Consider the following 15,697-nt stretch of genomic DNA (forward strand, 5'->3'; position numbering starts at 1 on the left):
AAGCCCGGCTGGAAGAGGAGTCCCCCTGCCAGATCAATCACAACACGGTGTGCCGCTGTCAACTGGGATTCACCTGCAAATCAAAGTCGTGCCAGGAATGTGAACCGACACCAAACTCCACCCCGCCAACCCCCAGCCAGTGGCCGTTGGTGAACGGATGGACCCTCCTAGTGACAGGATTACTGCTGCTCATGTTCCTGTGTTACTTCCTCCGCATCAAGATCAAGTGCGGCGCCTCTCTGTGCAAGAGCACCGGTCATGAAGGTGAGTACAGCTTCTTAAGCAAACACGTGTACTTAGTTTCACTGTGTTCACATTGGAGGATATTGGTCGGAATTTAGAATACATTTTAAAGATATATTATTGTTTGTGCTGTCCTTTCGGAATGTTTTTTGTTTCATGCATGTTATTTAACACACACACACTTCCTTCCAGCAGTTGAAAGTGCAGAAGAAGAAAATGAATTCTTGCCCGTCCAAGAGATGTGTGGCAAACATGAACAACAAATGGTGGATGTTTGAATATAGGAAAGAATGTTTGCACTGAGTGACGGGTTTTCCCACACACGCACACAAGAAAGAGCCCAGTTGCGGGCGTGACCAGCAGAGAGGAGTGCCACAGAGAAACACGACCAGGGACAATTACCAGAGATCAATACCATGAGCTACACAGAAAAGGGAAGGATAGGAATTGGGGAAGGATAGGAAGCATAGGAATTGGGGAATTGTTACAGAGGGATGTTTACTTACACACTAATGAAGGGGCCTGGCTGCCAAATAGTACTTGGACACCAACCAAAGGTTTATGGGTGGTTTTTCGGTGGTCAGACAGGAAATAAAGAAACAATGGTGTTGTTGAATGTGATGCTAATGCAAGAAAGATAGGGAATGGATCAGATTAGAACAGAGTACAATGTCTTGGTTTACGTTATTAGTAAAAATTACTTACATGCAATGTCAAATACCTTTTGTATAATTATTTGGTTCTGAGGGATGTTTCATCTACAGATAAATTGTTTTGCAAAGAAAATAATAATATTTGTTTAATTGCAATCTCTTTATCATTCATCACATTCTTTTATCCCATTTTGTTTTTCTGAACTCTTTCAGAGCACTGTTCTGTTAAAACCTCTTCATTCCGACCGGACCCAGAACCGGGCCACCATCCCGTGTTTATATAGTAGCTAAAAGGTGTTTACCTTCAGTCAGAAAAAAGGGTCTTCATCGCCATCTTGTGTCCGTATTATGCAATTGCGACGGTGTGGCTTGGTGTCATCTATTCGTCCTGACCTTTCAATAGAGGGGTCTTGTGTCAAAATTGAAGAATGGGTTGTTGGAATATTAATCTGTTAGTATCTCATATCGTCTCATCCTATTTGTATTGCATGCACACACATATTTAATTTATTTATGATTTATTGGTTTAGAATCCACCTCTTCGTAATTCAAACATGGCCTTTCAAATTTAAAAAACATGGTTTCAAAACTAAAACCATTTCAGATTTGCTTAATCATATTCAAGTGGTCAAAATACTGAAAACCCGTCTGAAAAATAGAATTTTTGATTTTTTTATCTGAATTAGTCAATGCAGATCTTTTGCATTTCATGCATCTCAATGCAGAATTCCAAAGAGGTGAATTCTAAACAAATAAATCTGATTACCTTGTTACCAAGTATAATATTTCAGTGTTATCCGTTAATTCATTTAGTTAAATTTCTTTAAATAAGATCAATATCTTTTGAAATGCAAAACATTATTGCAGTGACTTCCATATCAATCTTTGCTATACTTGACTTTATTGAAATTCCGTCTTGACCAATGTCATCTTCACATGTTGTGCTACGGCTCTAGAGCGCTACAGGGCTGCTATATGATAATGCACTATGCGGTATTAAACATTTCTAATGGATAAATCTCATAAATCTTCCATTTATGCTGGGTTCTAGCGTTATTAACAATAACCCAGTAGAATCCACATTGATCATTTCACTTGCACAAGAATCTCACAGGTGTATCTTTCTTTTTTGTATCAAAGAGGACTATTTTGTGGTTGTGGAGATTTACTCTATTCACTTTGGGTTTGTTGTTTCGGTAAAAAAAAAAGCCTTTGTAATTCCACTAAGTGTTCTTCAAAACTGTAAAACCGAGGGCCTTAGTACAGCCATGGTGAAGCTATGCGTGTCATAGCTCACTTCTCAACCATCTTAGATAAGTGGATGGCTGGACAGAGCAATAAAATCCCTAGCAGTGAAGGGCTCTTTAATTTATAATGAACATTAGTACAAATATGGAGACAATCTGACTCAGTGAAGCTGTGTGCTTATCTAAATAAAATATGAATGGCGGTAAATATTTGTCTCTTAGCTGATAAAACTCTGACGCAAGCTTTTACACTTTTGAACATTCGAGACCATATGCCCCCTGTACAAAGAGCCACATAAAGCACATACATGTAGGATTAAGCAGCATTGTGTTGGATCCTTGGGTGATGCTGTTATATTATAGTGAGGGTAAGGGAGGCATGGAGAGAGACCATTCGGAATTAGGGGACACTAGGCCATCTGTACAGTGCCCAAGTCCGTTTCACACCTGTACCGTGCTGAAATGGGCAATCGTACTTGAGCACGTTACAGGTGTGAAACGGACTTGGGCGGTACAGATGGCCTAGTGTGACTGCGAGAGAGAGACGTCAAGACACGTAAAGCCATTTAAGAGATTACTCAATTTGAATCAGAGGACTAACCACTAGATCAGAGTGAACCAAGAAAGTCGCTGAGGGAGATGCAATTAGAAATAGAAGGTAGAAAAGGCCTTGCTTATCCATAACTTTTACATGCCTACCAGGTGGGCATGCTGGTCGAAGCTTTCAATCTGCTATCGTGTAGCACCACCAGATCCAGAAGAAAGGAGATTGTTTTTTATTAATCCCAGACGGGAATTTTAGATGATCAAATTATATTAGTGTAATATAACTAGTACATTTTAAAGTAATATAACTGAAGAACAGGAAGACAAGAGAGAGTAACTCAGTCCCAGTCTTATTGCTCAGCTTCTCCTTTATTTCTCCTCAAACCAAACAGCTTTGCAACTGAAGGTTCAGCCATACCTGCTTCATAGTATATTTGTTTGTATACTTTACTCCAGTCACACACTCCCAGTACCGCTTGTCCAAACAAAACATTTACAAAAGATGCTCAAGTATTTACAGTATCAAGACACCAGCGCAAGGTGAGACTCTAAAGATATTTGATCAAACCCCCCTTGAAACCCCACAGCAAGATACAGGGCAGACACATAGCGGATCAGTCTGCTGATTGGGGAACAACACATTACATCACCTTGATGTCAGTATGTGATTGGTCAACAAATTCAATCAGTAACATCTCAAATCTCTCAAATGTTTGAAAGAAATGTGGTGCCAGAAAGGCAAATGGAAGGGTTGTTAAACAAGATAATGCAGCTCATGGGTAATGCAGTCTTTATTTTGCTTGCCAGAATAAAGACATTATCCTTGGTAAAGGTTTACAAAATGCCCACCGTTTTTCAAAAACTCCTGTTAAGGCAAAGTAAAGAGCATGTAGACGATATTATCATTTTTGTTTACATCATTTATAGTTACCCTTAAACTTGATATTAATTTAATTTAATAAAGTTATTCACTTACTCCTTGCAACCTAAGTTTCAGATGGTAAAACAACACAATCAGCTTATCTTTCCACTGAAACTGGGTACAGGCCGTTGTAAGTGTGTGACTGAAGACATATTTCAATTTTTTATCTTTAGATAAGATCCAAGATCCTGCAATTTCCTTTGCATATCATAGCCAGCACACAACAATATTCATAAGCATTTGCATTTCCATTTTTTTTTTACACTTTTGAGCGATTTTTAAAGGACTTTACAATGCACCCACAAACACATTCATGGTTTATTTATCACTGTATGTACATGATCTGCAATTTTGACCTCTCTAATAAGACACTTGTTTGACTGCTTTGTGAAGTGAACAAGTAAAAGTATGTGTAGCATAAGTCCTCTAAAAAGCACTCGTGAAACATTCAACCTGGCACATGCATACAGGGACTGCCTCCCTCCGAATAGTCAAATAAACCAGAAAATGTCTTAAAATGGTACGAAAGAGTATTAGAACCATGTATGTTGAAAAAGTATGAATATTTTCTTGATATGTTTCAGTCATGACATTTTCTTCCTACATTGTTTTTCTGTTATTAATTTAGTTGGAATATGATATATGATCAACTTTTCACCACAAATTTAAACATTATGGTGTTAGAAATTTTTACTTTATCAAAAAAAAGCTTTTCTAATACATGGCGGTAAAACTCTTCCGTAATATGCTGCATACACTTTCGCTGACAACTTTCTTCCTTTTCAACCAAGCCGAAATGGACGGACAACAAATTGTTCACCCTTCAAATCATCAATCATATTGTTTGTCCTTGTTGACACGGTAAATGAGTGCAGAAAGCAGTAGAAGAAGAAAAGTCCCAATTCAAAGATTGAGACACACAGATGTTACCCGGTATGAGTATGAGTATACTTCAGTATGCAATTCATTTGTTAATGTAATTAATAAGAATAATGGAAAGAGAGCATCCTAATGAAGTATCTAAAAATGTTTCTACCAGTATTACCATATTGAATTACTCCGTGTTGAAGTTCCAGGGGAACGCGTGTTTGATAACAAGATATTAGCAGATGATAGTGAGTGTGTAGCTATCACATGTCAGTGATGATTCAGTATTAATGCACTCCTATACCACACCTCATAAACATGTAAAAGATAAGTGAATTGAAGTATATTTTCAGTTACCCATTCATTCGTTTCTGATACCTATTTTTCATACATAAATACATACTTTACATTATACAAGTGGTAGTGCTGATTATATATGTTTTAATTTACATTTTGCTTGATAAGTGCAAATGTTAACAAGCTCCCAAAAATAGGTTTAGTTATATACAGTTAAGCACCATTGGTGTAGTAGCTTTATGCAGCATTTTATAGTTTGTAAAATTCCCCCCATCAATTAACAGCTCTGGTTAATTTTTTTTGGCACTACATTTTGTATTTCATAGCCCTCTTCTCAATCCTCTCTCTCATTCTCTAGGGACACTGCTCCAGTTTTCTGAACACACCGAATGGCCCCTATTGTCCCACCAGCAGTGAGTTTAATTAGACAATACGGGCCATGTCAGAATCGACCCTGCCCCTGTGACTTATTGACATCTCAAGTGGGCGAGTCCACCCAGATGTATGCTGGATAGATCTGTCTACAAGCCAACCCAGTGGACTGTGACATATCACTTTGTCACAGGACAGGACAGATGAACCCGGCTTGTACTGTCTAATCACTCTCACAGCTGGGGGTGAAACAGGCCCTTTACGCTGCGGCTCAATCCAAAGCACTCCACATTCAGCTTCCTCCCCACATTGGAAACACCAACAACAACATCAACAACATGGACATTTAGGGTTATTCAGCTGTACAGAATATACGACTCATGAGTGTCAATGCCCCTCACTTGTGTTTTTTTTCCCAGCTTTTGAGTCTGTTGTCACAGAGAGCAGATCATGGCTTCCTGGTGATCGGACTCAAATGAGCAGCAAGGCAGCATTTTCTACCACCATTCATCGGCATAACTGGCACACGACAGCTGGGTTTTTATAACTTTAGACAAACATGCTCACTTAGTCAACTTAGTCCACACCCCCCAGTTGCTTTAATCTCCTCCGGAATCGAGGTACATGCAGGCTTTGAGCCAACACCTGGAGATGTTTTGGACAATCCAGTCACTGAAAGCAGGTTCACTCAGGGAAACACCGGTCCTAGTGAAAGGATGACTGCTGAAAAAGGGCGTGGGTATTTAATCAGAGGAAGGTAAACATAGTCGCTGTTGAACAAGCAGTTCCTCTCTGCCTCTGCTGTGGTGTTGTGGTTCTCCTTTCGGTGTGTGTATATAGGTGTGTACAGCAAAAACTTTGGATAGTTATAGCGAAAGGTCTGCGTTACGTTTTATTTCTGAATACTAGTACCTATAACACAGTCTTACATTATTATCCAAATCATAATTTTCATCCCTTTTAAATATCCAAATCTATTACCAATATTGATCACATTGATCCACTTAGAGACAACCCATTCTCAGCACTGTCAAGTTGCTGTGATCCTACAGGTGACAGTGACCGTGATTGCGTTTGTGAGTTCAGTAAATATTTGACAGTTTCACCAGCTTCTGTAATGACACACTGGGTGATGCATGACCGCATCCATAGTTTGTTTTGTGATATGACTACTTCAAAGTAAACTACACATCCAGGTGGTGTTACACAATGTATTCCAATAAATACATAAGACATTGTCTTTATAATACAACACTACCGCTACTCCAATCCACAACATAACGCTCTGTTCTGCAGACAGACAAGAGACTGCAACTGAGGCAATAACCCAGACTCCTCTCCCTCCATCAGGGCAGTGACACCGGCCTGGAAAGTAGGCCTAAGAAACTCATACCTCTATCATTATATCCACAATCGATACAACAACAATTCACCTCTGTAAACCGGCGTTGTGTCTGAAACAGAAACGTCAAACCAAAAGGCTTAATCAAAGAAAGGGAAGGAGCTAGCCAGAAGTAGCGATAGCGCGGCGTCACCGCGTGTGTTGCAGGGGTGGAGTTGTTATGGTAACCGGGGGGGGGGGGGGGGGGGGGGGGGGGGTTGGTTCCATCCTGGCCGGGGGAGCCGGAGTCAGGACTTGGCAGTCCCAGAGGATGGGGGCGATGGGGGAGGCGGGGGAGATGGGGGAGATGGGGGAGACGGGGGAGAGGCTGAAGTCTTCTCAGGCCCTTTTGGGTCTCCCTCATCACCAGAGGCTGGAGCAGGAGCGTCACTGAGAGGGAGAGAGGAAGTAGGCAACGGGGTGAGGGTCCTACAAAATACAGAGTGCAACCAGCCTGTGAAACGACAAACATGATTTACAGATATGGTGAAAGTGGTGACATCCCAGACAAAGATGCCAAACCTTTGCTCCTTAATGAAATACATCTAAAAGAAAGGGTTAGCCGCTTTGGATTGAATCATGCGCAGAGTCAGAATACGCTCTTATCCTACAGGGGTCCTCATGAGTCTAACGGTGACCCACGGGCTGCTACATCGGGGTGGCTACGTACGTGTCTCCGCTCTGGGTGATCAGCCTCCTGCAGGTCTCCATCTGTACGTCCAGGCCTCTCTTCATGGAGCACATCTCCATGTACTCATGCAGGTGGCGGTTCATGTCGCTCTTCGCTGTGGCCAGATCCAGCTGGTAGGGGACAAACATACCGTTGGTAGACACACACACACACACACACACACACACACAGTATACTTGCGTTCATTCAAAATTAACCAATGAATGCCTCACTTAGTGGTGGCCAATCATATTCCTGTGGTGGTACATGCCCCTGAAAGTGCACACGCACGTGGGCGGTGTGCAGGGGCGCGCCACTGACCTCGATCTGGTCGATGGTCTCCTGGTACTCCTTCTCGCGGGACTTGAACAGACACTCTGTGTCGTTGATTACCTTCTCCAGGCTCTCCTCCTGCTGCTGCTGGACGGGGAGGAGAGAGACAGGGGAGGTTGGTTACTGCCCTGGGTTTATGGGATGATGGAGTATAATAATCACACTCCTCCTAATGGAATTACCAGTCCGTCCCTTAAAAGGATCCGGAAGTGAAGGGCAGCCCTGGCAATGAGGGGACAATGTGTAAGTGGGGTGAGAATCTCATAAGGAGGCAATATGGAAGGACAATGGCACCGTTGATTGAACAAGGGCTGGACATCATTCAATTGGACCAGATTCCACTGACTACGGTCATTACTCTCTGTGAGGTGGACAGCATGGGTGGTTCCAATGTCACACAGACACACGGTCGATTGGAGCAAACAAATACGTGTCTTGGAAAATGGAGCGCGTTCTTACTAGTACCGATTTGGACTGCGGCAGTTGCTGTGTTTATGTATGTGACACACACACACACACACACACACAGACACAGACAGAGAGAGAGAGAGAGAGAGAGAGAGAGAGAGAGAGAGAGAGAGAGAGAGAGAGAGAGAGAGAGAGAGAGAGAGAGAGAGAGAGAGAGAGAGAGAGAGAATTTCATAGTGGTGTTTCGAGTTATGAGTCATGCACCAATCCAGCCTGAACAGAGAAGACCAGTCAAGGTCATCTAAGGATTCAATTGGCATTGTTCTGGTGACCTTCATGGGAAACAGAAGCCTTGTTCAAATCACAGGGGTTGAATTTGAAACTGAGCAGAGGCAGACTGTCTGTGTGTGAGGTCAGATTTCTGTCAACACCATTAGTACATCGCTTGATATGGACATTTGACATCCTTTTTTATGGTTCTACATCTTTGACCACACACGCGCATACACACACACACATATTCAGAGGTTATATACTATACTGTACAACTACCTAGCTGTTTGGAGCTACTTACATCATATCAGCATGTATTTAATAAATGACATTCAATATCAAAAGCATATTAATCAATTATAATAAAGCCTATTTCATTAAAATGTAACAACAGCAATAGATGACTTCAAAATTATTATAAAATTCTGCAATGTATATTACTCTTCATATTTAAGTGCAATGTCAGCAACACAAGTTGGTTGGTATATTAAACCAAGTCTGAGAAACAAAGCTGTACAACCAGGTGGAGAAACAGTCACCAGCCAACTGATCCTATTAGAAGGGATCCACAGTTTACCACAGTTGCTAGGTGCAGCCTACGGTTACCTCTCCGGCATGGTGGATGGGATCAGGAGGCAGAGTGCACCCTGGGAAATCCTCCCAAAGTAGGAGAGTCTCTTCAGTTTCCTCCCAGGCCAGACTGTCGCAGTCGTCCTCAAACTCACACTCCCTCCTGCAGTACAAGAGCAACACACACACACACACACACACACACACACACACACACACACACACACACACACACACACACACACACACACACACACACACACACACACACACACAGTATATAAATACTTGAGTCACTGAAAACACATTACATTGCACCGTTTTCTAAAGGTATATTTTGTGTATGTAACACGTACAGATGATTCAGCATCCTCTGCATCTCCTCATTGATTTGATTGGCTGAGGAGCTGCAGTGTTCCTCCTCCTTGGCCGAGGCGTGGTCACTCTCCGAGGTGCTCATTGGCTCCTCGCCCTCGCTGCTGTTGAAAGACAGAGGCGTCTTCCGTCGAGAGGTCAGGGACGGCTGGCTGTTGGGCACCTGGGGATTCAGGGACATTCACCACTCAATCCACTGCTCTTTCCAGAGGATTCAGGACACTTAGTTTGATTGAATGAGGGAAGACCGCTAGAAGACTGGATCAGGGCCGTGTCAGGACAGACGCAAAATAATGTGTTTATAATAATAATGATTATTTAGAATAATATAATAATATAATAATGAACAGATGAATACAGGCTCAGAATAAAACCTGACAGGCCACTGCATATTATCTTAAAGCAGGGAGGCGAGCAGGGGCACACCTGGTACATCTGGATCACGTCCTCACAGTTCCTCTGCTGGGCCAGGTCACACAGCCGGGCCGTGATGTCAATCCTGCGGCAGATGTCCATGTCCACCTTCATGGCCTTCTCCTGGATCTTACTGTCCAGCTCCGACAGGTTCTGAGGAAGAAAACACGTCTCCGTCAGGGACTCACCCTGTCGGTCGTTGGCTGGCATGGGGGAGGTTAAAAGTTAAATCTGATGGGATGGGGGTGTTTTAAGGTGGTTCTCCTTATGGTTATAAAATAAAAACCTAGGTTTATTCTGTATGTGCTAATATGTGTTGGCCTCTTTGCAGCCATGGCCCCTGTTAGGTCTGTACGTCATGTATGTACTGGGATGCGCTAAGTGTTCATGGGGACTGGAGGGCTCCGCCATTATGATCAGAGTGAATTATATATGAGCAGAGAATCGTTTTAAAATGACATCCACAGCGGTGTGCAGCACCATTGTAATAGCCAACAGAACACCCAGATTGACTGATGATTCATAAAATAAATGTCATCACGCCACATTTCCTTTCAAAGGGAACTGAAAGAGTCAATAGTCTAGTGTCCATAAAACAGAAGCAGGTTTACAGCGGGAGGCTCCACTCACGCTGCTCATGAGGCCTTTGAAGAGGACCAGCTCAGCCTTCAGCTGCTGGACCCGGACTGCCAGCTCGTCCTGGCAGCCCTCGCTCTCCTGCAGATCCTGCACACAACAGCAACAACATCCACAGCAACATCAATAGCAACAACAACAATGACATCCACAATAACACAATAACAGAACACATGCACACATAGGGTTGTAACGAAACACACACATTGTGGCTGGGATTGATTTCAAGAATTTTTTTAAGAGGGCTCAAATTAACTGATTTGTTAAAACACACATACAGGCAGACGCACACTCAAACACACACACACACACACACACACACACACACGCTCACACAAACACACACAAGTAGAAAGTGTAACATGATACACAGTGCTTGTAAACCCCGCCGCCATGTTATTTTGTCTTGATCATTTCACACTCAGCTCCCTGACCTAATAGCTTAAACACAAAAGCCGATGTAAGCTTGAAAGTTAAGCAACGCGGGCAAAATGGAATTTTGTTGCTCCACACCCGATAATTGAGTGAGGTGGAAATAATGACTCAGGCTGAAGTCAGAGCTGTCCCTCCTGGGTGAGGAGCTCCAGGATACTGCACCACTGGCCCCATGCCTGCCCAGAGTACACACACTCACTCACACACACACACACACACACTCACAGTGCTAAACACACACACACACACACACACACACACACACACACACACACACACACACACACCACACACACACACACACACACACACACACACACCATATTATACGTGTCCCTTTGCATATATTAACTGTTGTTTTTTACTTCTTGTAGGTCTCCAATCTTCTGCTGCAGATCCACTCTCATGGTGTACTCTTCCTCCCACCTGCAAGACAGGGCACAATCATTAGTCAAACAGGCAGACAGGCGGACTTACAAGAAGACAGACAGCCTGACTGTGGTTAAGGAATAAGTGGCTACAGTCAGCAGGTCAGTTTAAGTGATTTTTTTGGCTGACTCATGCATTTGAAGTCATAGATTCATTTTACAATAAATGTGTATTAGTAGCATATAATTGGCCGGCAAATTAAGAGCCAGGGATTCTACACAGCTGCATAGAAAGGAGACCGGCTATTTAATAGAGGTGGGAATCTCTTGGCACCACACGATTCGATCCCGATTATGAGGTCAACGATTCCGATTCTAAAACGATTATCGATGCAACATTTTTTATATGTACATTTCCACGCGTGATTTTCAAAAATATATATATATATATAGATCTGAGTTTGCTACTCAGAGATTGCTAATCACTTCCTTCTTTTGTTATGATCATTAAACACATCAACAGATGAATTAACTTATCTAATATTTTATTAGAGAAAAACCTTTTGTCACAAATATGACTTTCTATGAACAATGCAATAATCAATGCAGCTTGCATTACAACACAATATGGAAGTATGTAAGAAATAGGGTTCAGTTTTATTTTCTTTCTAATCTTCCTTTTCTATGTCATTAAAGAAAAAGCTGCTCTTGAATTAGAAGGAGTGCTTGTGTCTGGCTGTGAGTTTGCGTCCATGCTATGCGTAGGCTGAATCGCAATCGTGGCCAATACACACTGAAAATAAATTAAACAATTTTAAAATTACTAAAATTATCCCTCTCTGGCGAACATAATGTTTTTTTTTAACTTAAAATTCAATTCAAATCTCAATCTGCATTGAGACGGAATCGTTCTATAGAGAATCGCGCTGCATCAAAGAATCGATTATTTTTCCCACCCCTACTATTTAACATTTAGAATAGCTGTGGGAATGCAAAACACTTCAATAGAGGTGGGAATCCAAAACACTGAAAGCCGTTCACTAATTCGTAGGCCATGACGTTAATGTTGTGAGATCATAATAATAAATCGTTCTCAGAGAAGAGCTAGCCCCTGAGAGAAATGAGCAAAGTTCCTTCTGCAGGCCCCCCTGCCCCCTCCCTCCCGTCCCAACACAAGCACCACTACGTGTAATGCTGCATTGCAGATACTGAGCCAGGGAGAGGGAGATGCGCAATAGAACCAAGAGGGAGAGAGAGAGAGGCAGCGAGAAAGAGGGAAAGAGAGAAAGGCAGCGAGAGAGAGAGAGGCAGCGAGAGAGAGAGAGAGAGAGAGAGAGAGAGAGAGAGAGAGAGAGAGAGAGAGAGAGAGAGAGAGAGAGAGAGAGAGAGAGAGAGAGAGAGGCAGCAAGAGAGAGAGGCAGCGAGAGAGAGGCAACGAGAGAGAGAGGCAGCGAGAGAGGCAGCAAGAGAAAGAGAGAGAGCGAGAAAGAAGTTGTGCATTCTGACGAGTGAGTTGGTGTGCGTGAGAAGAAGCAAGACATATGTCGTGAATCAGGGAAGAATGTGGAAGAGAAGAGATGGCGACGCAAACAAGAGGAAGCATTGCACAGTGGCAAGGGGAAGAGAGAGGATAACAGGGAGAGAGGGGAAAAGAGGGAGAGAGGGGAAAAGAGGGAGAGAGGGGAAAAGAGGGAGAGAGGGAAATGTGAAGAGCAAACGCTAGGTTTGAGTCAGCAGGAGGGGGATAAGAAGAGGTCAGAATCGAGAAGGGAACTGTGATTGGCTTTGTCTTCATAGACATCCGATTTGCCCGATTTCCTGTTCAAAGTAACACTTCTTGAATGACTTAAACAAACAACATGAACAAATGAAACAACTCTAAACAAGAGGAAGCATTGCACAGTGGCAAGGGGAAGGGAGAGGATAAGAGGGAGAGAGGGGAAAAGAGGGAGAGAGGGGAAAAGAGGGAGAGAGGGAAATGTGAAAAGAGGAAACGCTAGGTTTGAGTCAGCAGGAGGGGGATAAGAAGAGGTCCGAATCGAGAAGGGAACTGTGATTGGCTTTGTCTTCATAGATATCCGATTTGCCCAATTTCCTGTTCAAAGTAACACTTCTTGAATGACTTAAACAAACAACATGAACAAATGAAACAACTCTAATATGTGTGCGCTGCGAGCTTCCATTAACCTGGGGTAGAAATCACTAGGTATGCTTAGGGAGAGCATCACAGAGGTTCTCTTGGTGGTAAATCTAAAGCAATGAGACTCTACACCTATTGATCCGTCCCAGCCTGCAAGGATCCACTGGTCACTGCAGGAGGGATGTTTAGGGCTAACTCCACAGCATGGGAACATCATCTTCCATTAGAGGAGTCATCATAATATTCCAAGGAGCACTCTCTTGTCTGTTTATGGACAGTCAAAGTATCCTCCCACTAACAGTTACCAAGAGTGCACTGTTCTGTGGCCAGAGGACACACAATTTACCACAGATTAGCAACATTAGCAGGGATTGGCCAAACCTAGGTTGTGTCAACTATCTTGGCGTTCTTACGTCACCATTCCTATCCCAGTGTTTGGTGTCTGTATTTAGCAGTGTTAAAGTGTGAACGTTATGATGTTGTATTTCTGGATGCAGCACCTGCCACTGTGGCCAGCCATGAGTTGAGGGGGTGGCGGAGTCAGGGCCTAGGGGGGAGGGGCTTTGTGCTGACTGCTGCTGGTGGAGACAGCCGGCCTCCTGCTCTCTCTGCCTTACGGCTGCCTAGCCCTTGCCTTTTCTTGCGTTGGCTTGAGGTGAAATAAAACACCATGTAGGACCTGCTCAGCATTTCATACCTTTATAGTTGGATCGATAGTGAATAAATGTGACTTTGCTTTAGAGCTGCTTGTGTTAAACACACAAGCAGCATCACATGGCCTCATGTACTGATACGTCCCCGTCAAGTTTAAGAGGAGGCTTCATAAATGATATTGCTCCTCTCCAAATCACTCATCCTTCTAAAGGAAAAAAAAAAAAAAAACAATCATGGAGGGTTGTCCAAACTCTGCCCGTGTTGCTGACTGGGTTTTGTCATCAGATCTTAGAGAGAAGCAATTAATGAGTCACTACAGAATGCTCACAGTATCCCACCAACGTCCCCTTGGTTTAGGGGTCTTGGTGGATTCATGCTTGAAATAGAAACAACCTCATTTAAATTTCCTGAGAGGTATCCCATTATTTACGTTGCCAAGACAAACATCTTTGTACACATACATGCAAAGAAATGTGGTTATATTACCTTCGTTTATACTCGTCCCTCTCCCTCTTGACCTTAGCCAGCACGTTGTACAGGGCCCTGATTTCTGGGGTGATGGTGTCAATCTGGACCCCGACTCCATCCGGGTGGGACCAGGACACCCCGGGGCTGGTCACCCGCTCGACCCCGGAGCCGTACTTGCGAGTGTGGTTATAGGACCAGATAGTACCGGGCAGGAACCTCGGAGGGGGGTTGGTTGAGGTGCCACAGCTGTTGTTGTAGGTTTTAGAACCAGAGAAACCACCACCACCACCACCACTTCCAGGGGAGAGCGCAGTCGGGGTGCACTGACTGACGGTGATTGTCGGGTTGGCGGTGTTGTTTGACTCGGTTCCGGGATTCCACGGCGGGTGTTCTTCGGTGTTGTTTGGCGTCAGCGCCTGCGATGTGAAAAGTGTCGTGGGCCTCCGGGCGGAGTTGTTGGTGTTGTGGAAGGGCAGAGAACCTGGCCGAAGGGGTATCGTCCCCACGAAGCCCGTCTGCACCGCTGTTTCCTGGGTATGCTGGGACCTGCTGTCACTAAAGCCTCCGTCCATGCAACCCTTGTTGGCGTCCAAGGCCTGTTGCAGCTGTTTTTCCAGAACCTTATTTCTTCTCTCCAGTTCGTGCACTTTGGCCAAAAAGCAGCGGAATCTCAAGTTAAGCGTCTTGAGGACACTGATGTTGGAGCCCAGGTCGTTCCTGAGAGCCATGGCTGCAGGGGGCGGCGGCCCGCCGCGACGGTGCAGGGTGTGTGGTGGCTGCTGGCTATGTCGGTGCTGTTGTAGATACGTGCTCTGCGGCGACAGCGGAAATCTGTATCCAGGTGACTCGGGCCCAAACCCTGGGTGGTCACTGAGCGGCAAGGACGTCTGCTGGTCCTGTGCGCCAAAGTGGCCGTGTGGCAGCAGTCCTGAGGGGGAGTCTGGGTGGAGGGGGGCTTGGCTGTGATGCTCTGGCAGTTGGGGATGCGCGTTGGCCCCCAACAAAGGATTCATGCTATGATATGGAAAACTAAAGCGCTGCAGATCTGGCATGAACAGACTTGCTAAAGGCTAAAGCTCACTGATATTTGAAATAAATAAAAGGAATGCCCGCGACTAGCTTCTCGGCGATTAAGGCCGAACCGATTTTAGTACATGGTCGTGTATTCTTCAAGTAGGTGGGTCTTACCGGTGAGTGACAGGTGCTCGGTCCGCGTTCACGGTTCGCAATGGGTATAGAGGGCGTCAGACTTCCAAGCGATTAAAAAACGGTAACACATTAACACCACTGGATCTGCGGCTTGTTTCGATGATTCCTATGAAAATGAATTAAATAAAGATGGAATATGAAGCATTAAAAATGAAGTCAGGCGGCGCCATCACAGTTAAGCCCACCTAGAAGTGTCCGCAGAAAAGAGCAAGTGTT

General features: G+C 44.0%; 2 protein-coding genes across 2 annotated transcripts in view; one reads left to right on the top strand and one right to left on the bottom strand.

Annotated features, from left to right (window-relative positions):
• Nucleotides 1-1,787, top strand: part of LOC307079580 (CD27 antigen-like) — a 3,655-nt gene extending 1,868 nt beyond the window's left edge. Inside the window, exons 4-5 of the mRNA XM_079742011.1 lie at nt 4-264; nt 436-1,787. Coding sequence (XP_079598137.1) covers nt 4-264; nt 436-521 — 347 coding nt within the window. The 3' untranslated portion in view covers nt 522-1,787. The remainder of the gene's footprint in view (nt 1-3; nt 265-435) is intronic.
• Nucleotides 1,788-6,776: 4,989 nt separating this feature from the next.
• Nucleotides 6,777-15,324, bottom strand: iffo1b (intermediate filament family orphan 1b; the record flags this gene model as incomplete). The annotated part of the gene is made up of 9 exons (XM_079741861.1): nt 6,777-6,918; nt 7,199-7,329; nt 7,520-7,615; nt 8,819-8,945; nt 9,139-9,320; nt 9,584-9,724; nt 10,202-10,297; nt 11,008-11,068; nt 14,291-15,324. 9 exons carry the CDS (start codon nt 15,322-15,324, stop codon nt 6,777-6,779), a joined length of 2,010 nt encoding a protein of 669 aa, XP_079597987.1.
• Between the last annotated feature and the right edge of the window lie 373 nt (nt 15,325-15,697).

Source organism: Pollachius pollachius (genome assembly GCF_949987615.1).
Source record: "Pollachius pollachius genome assembly, chromosome: 1".
NCBI lineage: Eukaryota > Metazoa > Chordata > Actinopteri > Gadiformes > Gadidae > Pollachius > Pollachius pollachius.